Source organism: Camelus bactrianus, chromosome 13, assembly GCF_048773025.1.
Source record: "Camelus bactrianus isolate YW-2024 breed Bactrian camel chromosome 13, ASM4877302v1, whole genome shotgun sequence".
Lineage (NCBI taxonomy): Eukaryota > Metazoa > Chordata > Mammalia > Artiodactyla > Camelidae > Camelus > Camelus bactrianus.
In genome coordinates, this window is record NC_133551.1 from 57,528,663 (window position 1) to 57,543,676 (window position 15,014).

Genomic DNA, 15,014 nt, shown 5'->3' on the forward strand with positions numbered 1-15,014 from the left:
TAGAAGCCTACTGTGTATTTTATAATGATTTTAGGGCTGGTATTCTGGGCTAGAAGCAGCCACTCCAAACTTTTCACAGCATGGCCTTTTTATTATCTCAAGCCCTAGTTCTGTCTTCAAGACAAATTGCATTTATGAAGTCATAACTTTCCCCCCACTTTTACCAAGCACAGACATCTGTACTTGCCAGCTGGATCTTTAAATCAGCCTGGTAACCAGCCTACACTGAATGTCTATAGTATCTGCAAAGTTGCAGTCTGAAGCCAAGACACCAGCCATTTTGGTTTGCTTGGGGGATCTTACACTGGGTAATGGTGAGCTAATCTTTTTCCTTCTGGGTTGGAGAAGCAGCTCAGTGAGGCCCAGCAGCCATGTCAGGCTCAGCCAGTTCAGCCCCATTCTCCTCTGGGCTGCAGTTGTGCTAGAATCCTAGAATTAGGTGGAATCCAATTCCCAGAGGTCAGCCCCACCTGGAACTAGAACCCTCTCCATTACCCCACTGTGAGTCTGACCTCTGCTTGCCAACCTCCAGTGTCAAATAAGTCAGTGCCTTTCCAGGCAGCCCATTTCCTCCTTGACTAGTGGGAACTTCTTCCTAACGTGGACTCCAGATCCTGCCACATTGAAAACACCACCCACTGGTATGGTTTTCTCTCTCGGGCCACCCAGAACATATTTCACCCCTTTCTGCTTGCCAGCCCTCTAGACATCTGGAACCTGCCACCACATCCCCTAGTCCCCACTCCCTTTGGCATCCTGGTCACCTCCTCTGAATTTTCCCCAGCTCATTTGAGTCCCCCAAAATGGCCCACTGTGGTGCTGGGTTCAACCAGCAGAGAACAGTGTAGAACTGCAGCCATTCGGGGAGCGGCTGTTGTTTCTTTGCTTCCGCTGAGCCAAGTGTCTCCCGAAGCCCCCATCTAGAATGGTGCCGGTCACACACTCACCCTTGTGCTCAGCTGGGGTGAGGAACCCAGGACCTGGGTTCATCCTCGTGTGCATGGTCGGTTCTGAGCTTGGGGGCCAGCCCTCATACCTTATTCCGCACGCCGCCCCTCCAGCCTGGCTACAAACTTTACACAGCTTTGGATCCTGAGGCCAGCGGGAGAGGGGAGTGGGCAGGACAGCCCACCCTGCCTGGCAGCAACGGCACGTCTATGGAAACGTTCACACGAGCTGGGCTGGTGAGTCATCTGGAGAGCAGGATGACGTGCTCAGACCACTCCCTCCACCTGCTCTGCCTAAGAGGAGGGGAGCTAATGCATTCCTGGGCTGGGCCCCTGGCAGGAGCTTGGTTTTGCCCCACTTCTTGACGGGTGAGGTCAGAGGGAGCCCGCAGCACCATTAATCAAGTTAAGCAGACCCGGCGGTGTGCACGGCTGAGCTGGCCTTTGCCAGCTGCCTCCTGCTCCTCTCAGCGGAGAGTACTTCAGACTGCATTCCACCCCCTGCTCTGGCAACAAGGATCAGGGCCTCTGGCAGCCCTCTAATCATCTTGGTGGCAGACGGAGCACGTCTAGCCAAGTCTCTGGCTTTCTCTTTTTATCCTGTGAGTTCAGAGAAAATAAACGCGAGCCCTGATTTCCAAGAAGGTGAAGATAAGAGTAAATCAGTCTGTTAACTCTGCTCTCTGCCTACCCAACCCCCCCTTACCTGCCATAGGCCTCTGGGCCATAGGCAGACAGATGTGGCCAGGATCGAGGACCTGGCATCAGAGGATCAATGAGGGGGCAGCAACCTGTGCGCTCTGAGGCCTGGCTTGGAGCCCACCTGTATCAAGGATGAGAGATGGGAGCGGTCAGCAGATAATTGCATTCCAGCACTGCCTTGTCTTCTCCCCTCCCCCAGCCTCCCCACCTTCTCACTCCTAACCTAAGAAGCACAGATTTTGTTTAATGACAAGGAAAGGGAACGTTCAGTGTCAGGCTTTTAATTACAGTTGCCTCAGACTGCTGGCCTCCATGCCAAACAGCCACATGGAGAGTGTTCGATCACACCACACAACCAACGGGGTCCAGTCTACGGTGTCTGCCCTCGGCACCTGGTGACTGTGGGGCTGTGTTCCCACTCGGGTAGGGCTGGGCTCAGATTAGTTCACACAGGCCTCAAGGAGCAGCTGGCCAAGTGCAGCCTGGGCTTCAGGGAGCTCCTGGGCCATATGGAAATGCTGATTGGGGACCCCCCCCCTCCGCCAGGGAGGGCCTGTAATTGAGGAGAGGGATCTTTGGGAGGAAGGCCAAGCTCTGGAAGGATGAGGATGGATGGTACTGTGGGGTGTGGCCAAGTGAGCTGATAATCTTGTCCATAACACTACAGTTTACAAAGAGCTTTCCACTTTCTTGAGCATGCTGAATCCTCACATTAGTCCCACTTAGGGGACACAGCTCAGAGAAGGGAAGTAACTTGCCCAGAGTTAAACAGGCAGAAAACCAGGAGTGGAGCCCCTGGCTTCGCACTGCATCCAGCAGTCTTTCTACAAGGAGTGGGGGCGGGTCTCAGGGAGCAGCCCAGGCAGGGAACAGGTTACACTCCCTGGTGCCACCAGGACAGCCCTGCCCTCGCTCAGGGCAGCACCGTGGTGACGCTGGTGAGCACCACGGGCTCCGAGACTTTGGAGACAGAGCACCGGCTCTGCAGGGACAAGGACTTGTGGCTGGCAGAGGAGCGAGGGCTGGGGGCCTTCAGAGAGCCGCAGGGACCCAGGCCGGGCAGGCAGCAGGAAAAGGCGGCCTTAAACTGCTCCCGGAATTTGCCTTGGTGGGGAGACAGAAGACACAGCCGTAAGGAGACGGTTGGAGCAGGAAGGGGCCTTGGGCTCAGGGACACCCACGCAGCTCCAGCAAAGCTGCCTGTGAGGGGGCGGGAGAGAAGGGTAGAGCTGGGATGGAGAGAGCCCCAAGGCGACCTCGTCACTGCCAGGGAGAGTGAGGACAGAGGCCCCAGTGCAGGTTCCCAAGGAGAAATGCAATTTTCATCTGATTCCTTGACTGTGCTCTGGCTCTGAGCCTGGCTCGAAACGTGGTGTCTGGCTCGAGGACCTCAGGTCACCTCTGCCCTCACTGGCATGTAGACGGAGGGTCTCGGGGCTCAGCGTCTGTGGCTAGGCATTCCCCACCTCTGCCCCACAGTGATGAACATGACAGCAGCAGCAGCCCTCGCACAAGGCACTGCCTGAGCTTGTGTCCTTGCTCATCCCAGCATCCTGAGAGGCTGGAGTCCTTCATCCTCACTCCACACGTGAGACAAACAGAGGTGCAGTAGCTTACCCACCATCACCTAGCCAGAAGTTGGACCCCATTTTAATTCCAGAGCCCTTCACTTAAAGGGGAGGACAGTGGGGAACGAGGGAGATGGGGAGACTGTTGTCCTGGGGACTGTTGCCACCCACCCTCAGTCCCTCTGCCTCCCAGCCCACTCACCACTGAGAAAGTTATAGATGATGGGGTTGGCAGCGCTGTTGGCGTACACCAGCCAGTGGGAGAAGGTGAAGCAGGCATAGACGGCCTCTCGGTCGCTGGCTTGGCGGAACATTCCGAACACCCTAGGACCAGCACGGGGGTGGAGGAGGGGGTGCAGAATGCTCAGAAATGGGGTAGATATGTGTGTATGTGTTTATGTGGGGCAGGAGTCACTGTTCTCATCTAACAGACAGGAAAAACCAAGGCTCAGTACAGGAAGCTGAGTTGATGACACAGCTCATGAAGGGCTCTAAAGTGCAAGAGTCCCTCTGCCCCTCCTGTCCACCAGGTGGCCTTCCCTGGACCTCTGGGTCTGGGGTCCTGACCACAGTTTGGGGTTCTTGAGCACAGAGAGTATGACCAAAGTGCACTTAGGGACAGGTACCAGGGCCCATCTGCTCAGTCACCAGCTGTCTGGTTCCCTGGGGCTTCCCCTCCACTTTCTCATCCATCCTCACAGCAAAATGATGAGTCATAAACACCATCCATTTTTCAAATAAGGAAACTGATGTTCAGAGAAGTATAGCGCTATTCCCAGGATCACACAGCCACAGATTCACACTAAGGCTGTCCTGTGTCAAATGGCCCATGTACTTGCCCCGCACCTCATGGCCTCTCACTTGCCCTGTGTTCCCTCCTCTAAGAGTGCTGTTCTTCCAGACACCTGTAGGCTCGGCCCCTCTCTTCAAGTCCCTGCCAAATGTCACTTTCTCAGAGAGGCCCCCTTTTTCTTCTTAACCATTACATCTAAAAAAAACATTGTTAAAAACCCCACCAACCTGTCACTGTCACTCTCTACCTCTTTCCCTATTTTATTTTTCTTCATTGCACTGGCTGGTATTATTTGTCCATTCTCTCTCCTACTAGATGTTGCCTCCATGAAGGCATCGTCCCCTGCACTAGTTCACTTTGTTCCCAGCCCCTACAATCTGATGATTGAGTGAAAGGATGAAAGAATTTTCCCAATAGTTCTAAGAGGCAGGACAATTATTATTCACATTTTACAGATAAGGAGACTGAAGCTCAGAGAAGAGAAATGAGTGCCCCTAAGGTCACACAGTGGATGCTCGGTAGGGCCAAAGCAGAGAGCTCCTTCCTCTGACCCCACCAGCCCTACCCACCCACATCCACTCCCCACATGCTCTCACCTCTTGAGGACATTGAGGACACTGATGGGCAGGTAGCAGAGGGCAAAGACCAGCAGCACAACCATCAGCATCTTGGCTGTCTTCCTCCGAGCTCGCATCTGCTTCACCTCGGCCAGGAAGGCACGGGCCTGAGGTGGAGGCTCTGCACCCAGGCCCTGCCCTTGGTCCTCCAACTGGTCTGAGGGCCGCTTCCAGTTCCTCACCAGGGCTGACGTGGTACCAGGGATCTGTTTAGCACACACACAGACAGCAGCGGTGGGGACAGCTCCTTGGGAGGGTTGTTCTGCTCTGCTGGGCCTGCTCCGGGCTGGACCCTGGGGCAGGGCGGAGGTGGGCAAGGAAACAAACCCTTGCAGTAGGAAGGGACCTCATATTCATGATAAAGACCAAGGCTCTGGACTTCAGTGTACTTCCATTTTCCACTCGCTCATTGTGAGACCACCCACAATATGCCCCTGGGGAAGGTATTATTGATCCTTACAGATGAGGAAGGGGACCCTTGACAAGTCCCCAGGTCACAGCCTGGGGCCTGAACATCCTCCCAGCTGCCCATCTATCTTCCTTAAATCACCACCTCCATCTGTGGGGAGAGGGGTGGGCGATGAGTTGTGTCTCCCCTGACCCATGCCTGATTGGGGGGGAGGCTTGAGCCAGGGGTGAGCAGGTGGGCAGTGTGGAATGGCCTGGGCCTGAGAGCACAGATCCCAGCCTAGGTTGGTGCCTCTCAGCCTATGATGGTTCCAGGCTCCTGGAACAACCACAGATGTCCTCACAGCCTCTCCCACACTGGACACCTGAATCACCCCACAACAGAGGGACATGGGGCTAGAGTTCAGGAAACATGGGGTCTAGAGCCAGCTCAGCCATTCATGAGCTATGAGACCTTGGTCAACTCATTTTTCTGAGCCTTAGTTTTCCTGTTAGATAAGGATAGCGACTCCTGCCACCTTGACCAGGGGATGGAGGAGCAGATGTCGAAGTGTCAATGGACAGCAGGGCTGCTCAGGTTCTGGCCTGCATCCTGCCCCCGCCCAGGCACTGATCCAGGACTCAGTCCCACTAATGCCAAGGGCGTCTAAGCACCCCTTCCCCCCACCGGCAAAAAAGCCCACAAAACCTGCTGTTGGTCAGTTTGCAATAGAGGAAAGAAGGAAGGCCCTGGAACCAGAGAGGCTTGGCCACTCGTTGGCTCGGGCAAGTCAGTTCCCTTACTCAGCATTTGTGAAGTGGGTAATATTGCTTCTTTGGTTACGTAGTTGTGAAGCCATTGCAAACAAAGCGCTTAATTTAGAAAGCAACACAGAGGTGCTGTTCTTCCTGTGGCACTGAACTGAGCACTGGAGCCCCACAGGCCTGGGTTTTAGTCCCCGATCTTTCACTCACTGGTGAGGGATTTGGGAAAAGTGGCTTTGCCTCTCTGGGTCTCAGTTTCCTCTTATACTAAGTTGGGGATAATCTGTGGTGGTGAAGGTGAGGCAAGACTAGCCGGGAGTGTGTGGTCCGATAACCGGAAATGACTGATACTGAAACCGTGTTAGTTACCATTCGGTTCCAGGGCTGCCACTAGCACTTTGGGCCTCGAGTTTGACGTGTCCTTGGGTTTTGTCTCTCTTTGGTTGTAGCCAGGATGCATGTTCTGAAGGCAAAGGATTGTCTGCTCCCTTAGACCAGCCCCCCTGTCCCCTCACAACCCAGACAGTGACACCGGAGTGGGCCTCACCTGGCGGCCCCAGAGCTTGCGGAAGATCTGGAAATAAGCCATAGCCATGAGGCCCAGGGGGGCCAGGTAGGTGACAATGAAGAAGCAACTGTGGTAGATCTTGGGATAGAGATCGTCTGCAGGGGCCAAGAGATGTAAGGGTTGGGCCCAGTCTGGGAGCCCCCAACCTGCCCTGCTTAGCATTGCCACCCTGCCCCGACTACAGCCAAAGCAAGCCACTGCAGCTGGGCCCCATACAGGCACCATGGCAGACAGACCCTGGAGTTGCCCAACCCGGGGGTGCCCATCCTGGAGGGACCCCTGGTGAATGTCCACACTAGAGCAAGTACCGACCCTGGAGGTATCCCTCGTAGACACCTGCTCTAGGATGTCCTCCCAGGAGATACCCACTCTGGGGCTGCCCACCCCAAAAGTGCCCTGATTGTCTGCCCTGGGGGTATATGCCCCAGAGGCGCCCACTTCAGGGATGCCCACCCAAGGCTCCCGCCATTACCTGCCCAGTGTTCATCACAGACAGAGAAGAGCCGGGTGCGGTTGGCTAGTTCCGGCAGCACACTGCTACACTCCATGACAGCAGCCTGGGGCACCATGACAGCCAGTGACACCGCCCAGATGCCCAGGATGGAGCCACGGGCACGCCGGGCAGTACTCTTGAACAACAGCGGGTGGCAGATGGCGTACCAGCGGTCCAGGGCGATGAAGCTGAGAGTCAGCACGGCCACTGACACAGAGACAGCCTGCGCCATGGGGATGCAATGTCAGTCCTTTCAGGGGCCACCCAGAGCTATGGGATGAGCAATGGAGCCTACAGCCTAGAAATACCTGGCAGCCAGGTGCAGGGCAAATCCTGACTCCACTACTCACTGGCTATGTAGATTTGGGCAAATCTCTCACCCTCTCTGAGCTTCAGCTGCAGAATGGGGATATATCAGCCACCTGGCAGGATTCTTGTGAGAATAAATGAAAGTATGGATGGATAATGTCCAGCTTGAGACCTGGCACATAGAAGGTGCTCCTACCATGAATAATAACTTACATTTTTGGAAATAACTACATGCCAGACATTGTCCTCCTTATCCTCACAACAACCCCAAGAGGTGGGTACTCTTACCCTCATGGTACAGATGAGGAAACTAAGACAGAAAGGTTAGATAACTTGCCTAAGGTGAATTTCCTCATCTGCTTGTTTTATCCTCAGAGTTGCCAGAGCTAATCGGGTGAGTGGAAAACCTCAAAATAATGGGAATCCAAGAGGCATTTCTCTCTGCCCTGAGATTCCATCCCTTCCCGAGGCTGATAGGAAGAAAAGTCCTCATTCTGGGAGGCAGGGATGAACCTAGGCCAGAGATGTAAGTGGGCATTGCCTCCAGGAGTGCCTTCTGCCCTCTGGGGCCTTTGGCCAGTCCTCCTTCCACCCCACCAACCTCATATGGACATCCTGATTCCCACTACTGGGGGATGGAAGGCCCTGCCCAGGGTGGAAGGGGAGGAGAGGAGACTCTTTCCAGTAGGCCCCCTCAAATCTGCCCCTCTTGGGATCAGGGAGCAGACCCAGCTGTCTGTCATGGTGGCCTGTGCCTCTCTCCTCCACTGAGTGCCCATGTGCCTGGAGGTGATTGCACATGTGTGCACACATGGCTGTGGGTATGTTGTGGGTTGACCTGGAAGGAGGGGGTCTCTGAGTACATGGGGCTGTGTCTGCATCCTTGAGTGTCGGGCCTGGCAGCTGCCCTTACTAACAATAAAGCATGACACTGCCAAAGTACTGAGCCACCACGTCCCATCTGAAAGGCAAGTCTGAGGGTCACAGAGACCTATGCAAGGCCACAGTTTTTGTACTTGGTGTGATGAGGGGTCATAAGGGTGCCCAGGCAGAGCTCACCTGTAGATAGGGGATGACCTTGCAGAGGGCATGGCCGAAGAGCCAGGATTCAGTGATGTCTACCAGCAGGCTGGCTGGCAGGCAGATGGCTGTCACTAGCACATCAGCCAGGGACAGGTTGACGATGAAGTAGTTGGTGACTGTCCTCATGTGGTGGTTCCGCCACACAGCCAGGCAGACTGCAGGGTGGGGCCAGGATGCATCGAAGCCAACAGCTGAGCCATGCCCAGTCTAGCTGAGTCCCATCAGCAAGACCCTTCCCCCACATTATCTAGTAGAGACTATGGGATGGGGAGAAAAGCAAGGCCCAGGACCCCTCCCAGTCCCCAGGGGAAGCCCCCGGCACCACAGGGACCTAGAGACCTACCCAGTGTGTTGCCGACCAGGGCCACAAGGAACACAGCCACGTAGGCCACAATGAGGACCCACTCGTACTGCTTCGGGTACAGATAATCGCGCCACAGATAGCGGAGAAACTCGTCTTCGTAGTCTGGGGGCACCGGGGATGGCTCCCTGCTGCCAGCAGGGACTCCCGTCTGGGGCCCTGGGCTAGCGGAGGGCTCCATGAGCTCAGGAGCCGCTGCAGCTGAGAGGCATCCTGGGCTCTGCTGAGGGAGGGGGGCACCCGGGCCAGGCCTCAGCCCACTTCCCTCAGGGGGCCCAGGGCCTTGCATTCAGGTCTTTGGGGTCCCAGCCCCAAACCTTCTGAAGGAAGGAAGAAGGAAGAAAGGGAATATTAGGGAGTGTGCCAGGCAATTTGAAGATAAGCTCCCTCTTTATTTTCACAGTCACATGGGTTATGGGGAGCCTGGAATCGATACAGAAAGACAGATCTGCCTTGCATCCCAGTTTCATACCAGTTGGGTAACTTACCTCGTCCCTCTCAGCCTTGGTTTCCTCATCTATCCCATTGAGTAATAACTGAACCTGCCTCATTGGGCCTCGGTGAGGAGTAAGGAGCTCTAATGAGTGCAGAGTGCTTTACCCAGAAACTGGCACCGGAAGCCAGCTTCACGGCCATTGCTAAGAGCCCTGCTTTGCAGAAGAGGAGATAGAAGCTCAGAGAGGTTGAGCCCCTTGCTCAGGGTCACAAAGCTACTATTCCAGGTCTGTCTGAATCCACCAAACACCACATATTTGGGAGGGGAAGCCATCCCGATTGCAAATGTTCTCTCCTGGATCAGTTAAAAGGCTTGAAATTTTAGTTGAAAGAAACGGTCAAGGGAGGATTTTAGAGACCCAGGCCCCACCCACAAAACCTGACAGAACCTCCCCGGTGGACACACACAAACACGCGCACGCACACCCAGTGTGAGGAGAGGTGCAGGGAGGAACTGACAACCTCCCTGGAAGCAAGGGAAGAGCCCTAAGCGCAGCAGCTGGGTCCACCAGCACCCCCATCCCCTCTGGTCCCCCTCTTGAATACCAGCCGCGATGCGCCCCGGCGGCCGCCAGGGGTCGCTGGGCCGGCGCGCAGGCCGCCCTCTCCATTCATAAATCCGGCCTCGCACCCCGCCCCTCCTCGCTTGCTCAGACCCCTCCTTCCCCTGGCTGGGCAGGGGCGACCCCAGACGTGTGTGTAGGAGGGTTGCGGGTCACTGGAGACCGCTGAGGGAGGATGAGGGGGCTCCTTCTTACCCTTACCGGGAGCCAGCGGACCCACTCCCACAGCAGGACCTCCGCGCACCTCGGTGGCTGTGGGGGCTGCGGTGGGGGGAGCGAGGGCGCGAGGGGCTCTTTAGGATCTTGCCTTAAGCTTGCGGTGGGGGGTGTGGGTGGAGGGAGGGCAGAGCCTGCTGGGGAGCCAGCCTCCCAGCACCCAGGTTACCTCCCGAGACTCTTAGCTCCCGCCGAGGGTCCTCTGGAACCCCCACCCCGGGCCTGGGGGTCCCCCAAGCCCCGCACCTGTTGGCTCCGGGACCCCGGCGTCCTCGGCTGCTGGTCCCCCCACCTTGCACCGGGACTTCGCCTCCCTGCCCCGAAGGCCAGTCTCCGGGGGCCAGGACGCGGGGAGGGGGCCGGGACAGCCCCTTCCCAAGGCTGCGCTGCCTCGGCTCGCTCGGCTGGGCGCGAGTGCCGGCTCCAACGCGGGCTGTGGCTCGGCGCGGGCTCCGCCGGGCTGCGCGCCGCGGGGCGGGGGGGGGGAGGGCGGGCGGGAGGGGCCGGGCGAGGAGGGAGCCCCCGGCCGGTCTCGGCTGCAGGTCTCCCAGCCCCCTGACCCTGAGGGCGGAGGGAGATGCTCATTCCCCCTCGCCCCCGACCTCACGCGTGCATCCCGCCTCCATTCATGTGTTCATCCATACTATTCATTCCATTCGCATTCATTCAACATTTATGCCTCCGGCTACTTAGCGTTCAGAGCGCACCTACTGTGTGCAGGCGACCCCGGGCAGCTTCGGAGAGCCACAGAGCAGAGGTGAATCCCAGCTCCCCCCCTCGCCCTGCTGCCTCACCTAGCTGAGGAGGATGATGGCACAGGTGGGTCACTGGGATGAGAGATGTCGCTTGCATCGCCTCCAACCAAGCTCCGGCTGTTGCTGGAGCAGCCAGCTCCCAGCGATGCCAGAAGGCCCTGCTCGCCCATCTCCCAGCCTCTGATTCTATCTGCCCCCTATTGTTTTATGTTCATACCTACTTTCCCCTCTTCCAAGACAGGGACAGTAGGTAGGGGCTGGAATGGTGGACCAGAGGGGCTGATGAATTCAACATACATTTTCTAAGCTGTGTGCCAGGCAATGAGCAACAATAATGCAGCTGCCATTTGTACAGTCCCCATCATGCATAATGTCATTTAATCTTCACATCAACCCAGTGAGACAGTTGTTACCATCCCCATTTCACAGATAAGGACCCTGGACTCACATGGTTCAGTGACTTGCCCAAGGTCATACAGCAGAGGTTGAGCTGGGATTCAAACCTGTGCTCTTCTCCCGGTCTGCCCTCCTCCTTCACCAGACAGAGGCGCCCAGGCTCACAGATGGACAAGTCCTCCACTGTGTGAGGAGGGCTGTGGGGGTGCCCAGGAGCTGCAGGGCACAGAAGGACAGGCTGATTCAGCCAGGGTGTCAGGACAGGCTTCCTAGAGCAGGAACACAGAGATCTGAAGGATGAGAAGGAAGCCCTGCAGAGGTGATTCAAGGCAGAGGAAACGACAGGGGCCAAGTTGTGGAGGTGGGGCCATCCGGGAGTCACAGGCCGGTGAGGGGTGACCCCTGGCATCAGGCCATCACCTTGGCCATCCTCAGTCTCAGAACCAGACCTTCTTCATCCATTGGATCCACCCTCCTCTCTCACCCTCAGAGATTCGCACTCCTTCTCTCCTAGGAGATGAATCCTGAGATGTAACCTCCATCTTCCCTGTTGCAGCCAAAGCCTTTTCTCAAGGAGCTGGAGATGCACCATTAGGCATAGTGCGTGGGAGGGAAGCTGGGGCAGCACAGGAAATGGGTCAGTGGCCTTCTTCACCTGTTCAGAGCAGGAGGGAGGACTGAAGCTAACCCTAGGGCAGAACTTGGTCCCTGGGCAGGCATCTGAGCAGTCAGTGACCGGTCGGTCAGAGTATCCATGTGGTTCCAGTGCTCTTTCCTGCCTGCCCCAGGGGGTGGTAGAGGTAGGAAAACAGATGAGAGGATGCGTGTATGTGCATGTGTTTGAGTATCTGTAATTAGAAGTAAGGGCTGTGAGTGTGTGTCTGGGGAATCCAATGTGTGGCTGTGTGTGTGTTTGTGTCTCTGAGCATGCATCTGGGTAGGGGACAAGCTCTGGGTTGATGACTGGGGGTCACTCTGGGTGGGATGTGTCTGTATGGGTCTTGATTTATCTCTGTGTGTATTGGTGTTTGTCTGTGAGGGTTGTGCGTGTGTGTGTACACTCAGGGATGTCTGTCTCTCTGTGTGTCTGAATGTGCGACCATGGCTTTGACTAGCGCTGGCCTCCCAGTGCGTTCCCCTGTGAGTGTGGGAATGTGCGTGTGGTGTGCCTTTGTGTCCGTGGCTCTGCGAGTGTGCGTACATGGAACTTGGTACATCTGCCTCCACAGCAATGACTCATCTAATCCCCCACATGAACCGCCCCATCTAGAGCTGTGACTGTTGGCTAGGTAGGGGCTGGGGAGGGGGCTGCAGCACATGCGCATGACAGATCATGCAGGGACACTCAAATGACAGCTGCCTCAAATAAGGTACAGCCGGTGATGCAAAAGGTACAGACCCTTCTGTGCCTGTGTAGGTGGTGGGCTCCAGCTGAGCCCGCACAGCCCAGGCTTAGAACCCAGCCCAGAGCTTAGAACACCACAATTCAGGGCCCCCCAGACACCCTGGGTTAGAGTGAGCAAGGGGCCTCTCAGGTCCCCCCAAATCATTATAACAGGAGTGCATGTGTCTGTGCGGGGAAGGAGTCAGGCTGAGAATCCACCCCCATATCCACAATATCCCATTTCATGAAGCCAGTCCCATTTCCCCCTAAGAGGGATCCCAATTGCCCAACTTCCTCTTCACCCCTTGGTGCCCCAGAGGTGGCCGCTTGCTCCCCAGGACAAGGGATCTGGAGTGATTCCTTCTACCCTGAAGCAACAGATCTTTTTTCCTGCCCTATCAGACCCTGGTCAGGCAGGAGGCTCTGGGTCCCCAGATCCCTCTGGTCCTGAGTCTGGCTCCATTAGCCACAGCTTGAGGATTGGAGAGGCCAATTATTTGGCATATGTGGGCATGGGGTAGCGACCCTGGAGTGTATGCTCAGAGAAAATCCTGGGGTCCCAAGGAGGCCAGTGATGCTCTAGGAGACCCACCAGGCACTTCAGCGGTTTGGTCCTTGGGCTCCACAGCACTGGCCTCTGGGAGCTTCTGGCAAAGCACCTGTGCTCAGGGGAGGGACCCAGGGACCTCATATCCTCCATCTCCAGGCTGGGCGCTCAGTCTGGCATCTCTCCTCCCGGGGGGACCAGCCTGAAGCCTTTGTTTTGGCCGAGCTGTCAGTCAACCGTGGCCACATGACCTCTTTCCTGGAACCAGCCAGTCCCAGCCTTGTTGATCTAATCCTGAGCCTCCGAGGCACAGGTCCCTGTCACATCCATCTTCAAGTGTCAGCCTGGGCACTGGCCCCAGGTGCTACCTTTCCCTCCTTCCCAATTCCAGTGTGACTTACAGTAACCTCTGTCTGGCTAGGACTAGAGTAATTGAAATGTAATTGCTTTTTTAACTTGCTAATGCTGCCACAGGCCTAGGATGGGAGGGGGTCACCCTGGGCAGGGCAAAAGTGCTTCTTAGAAGAACAGAGATCAAAAAACAAGAGGAGGTGTGGGGTGCAGTGAGGGGGCACCAGCAGTGACTGGGCTGTGGGCCCAGAAAGGGGGATTCTGAGGGCTGAGTCCAGGCAGGCCACTGAGGCAGCTGGGGCGTTTTGGTTCTTAGACCCAACAGTACTGGCCTCTGGAAATTCTGGACAAAGTGCCATGCCCATGGGAGGGACCGAGGGACCTCATGTCCTCCATCTCCAGGCCAGAGGCTCAGCTTTTGTGCCTCTTCTCTTTGGGGAAGGCTGGCCCTTTTTCAGGGTTTAAGTGGCTGGAAGGGAACCAAAATCCACTGAGAGAACAGGGGCCCAGGGCCTGAAGTCAGGCATCCTTGGTGGTCATAAGCTAGGGAGCATCTTCAGGCGGGGGGCAGGAGCTCAATGGGAAGGGGCTGGAGGCAGCCCCTTCTGTCTGCTCACTCGCCCATATACGCACTCAACAGACACTGACGGCAGGTAAGCTGCAGAGCTGGGGACCCTCCTGGTTAGGCTGGGGAGACCCCCATGTAAATATGGGTGGGGATGAGTATCAAATGCATTAGGGTGGGAGCCTGTGGAATCAGGGGTGGGGGTAGGATGCGGCTGGGACCAATAAAGATAGTGTATGTGAACCCAAAGGAAAAGCAAGCAATCCCCACCGCCCCCAAACCTGTTAGGTCTAGTGTTGAAAGGAGGTCAGGAGCACAGGCTCTGGGGTCAGAAAGGCCTGGGTTAGACTCCTGGCGCTGTTGCTTACTACCACGTGCTCTTGGACTAGTCACTTCACCTCTCTGGTGGGCTGAGTCATAGCCCTCGAAGATGTCCATGTCCTAAACCCCAGAATCTGTAAATAAGTCACAAGGCAGAAGAAACTTTGCAGATGGGACTACGTTAAAGATCTTGAGATTGGGAGATAACCTGGGTTAACCAGCTGGGCTCAATGTAATCACAAGGTCCTTGGAAGAAGGAGGCAGGAGAGTCAGAAAGAAAGAGAAGATGTGATGATGGAAGCAGAGGTTGGATGATGCCAATCCTGGAAAGGGCCATGAGCCAAGGAATGATGGCAGCCTCTTGCAGCTGGAAAAGGTAAGGGATGGATTCTTACCTAGAGCCTCCAGAGGGAATGCAGCCCTGCCAATTCCTTGATGTTAGCCTCATAAGACTTATTCTGGACTTCTGAGCTCCAGAAGTATGAGAGAAAAAATTTTGTGTTGTTTTCAGCCACTGAGTTTGTGATAACCTGTTACAGCAGCCAGAGGAAATAATGCAACTTCTCTGTGCCTCATTTCACTGCCTGAAACCAACAGGAGCCTTTGCCAAGCCGAGTTGTGTAGGGATTCACTGCAAACAGGCAGGTGTGCAGAGTAACAAGTGCTGGACACCAGCAAGACAGGCACATTTGTTCACATGATACTTTAAAAATAATTGAATGTTTAAAAAAATCAGAGTGGTCTTCTTAGGAAGGGCTTTGTCAGACATCCTTTACTTGTCATTTGGTATTATTTTTATTTTGAGTCATGTATTGGTGCTGGAGTCTG

General features: G+C 55.8%; 1 protein-coding gene across 6 annotated transcripts; it reads right to left on the reverse strand.

The window, feature by feature from the left end:
• Window positions 1-1,419: 1,419 nt before the first annotated feature.
• HCRTR1 (hypocretin receptor 1) lies at window positions 1,420-11,317 on the reverse strand. Of its 6 annotated transcripts, none has more exons than XM_074376991.1 (9): window positions 10,114-11,062; window positions 9,853-9,912; window positions 8,576-8,913; window positions 8,209-8,387; window positions 6,820-7,063; window positions 6,327-6,442; window positions 4,607-4,833; window positions 3,420-3,541; window positions 1,420-2,753 (listed from the first exon to the last, which is right to left on the reverse strand). In XM_074376991.1, the coding sequence occupies exons 3-9, from the start codon at window positions 8,880-8,882 to the stop codon at window positions 2,563-2,565; spliced, it is 1,386 nt and encodes a 461-aa protein (XP_074233092.1). In that variant the 5' UTR covers window positions 8,883-8,913; window positions 9,853-9,912; window positions 10,114-11,062; the 3' UTR covers window positions 1,420-2,562. The 6 variants fall into 6 exon arrangements, with proteins under 6 accessions (XP_074233092.1, XP_074233093.1, XP_074233094.1 ...); XM_074376992.1 differs by having other exon boundaries at window positions 9,847-9,912; XM_074376993.1 differs by lacking the exons at window positions 9,853-9,912; window positions 10,114-11,062 and adding an exon at window positions 11,071-11,317.
• Between the last annotated feature and the right edge of the window lie 3,697 nt (window positions 11,318-15,014).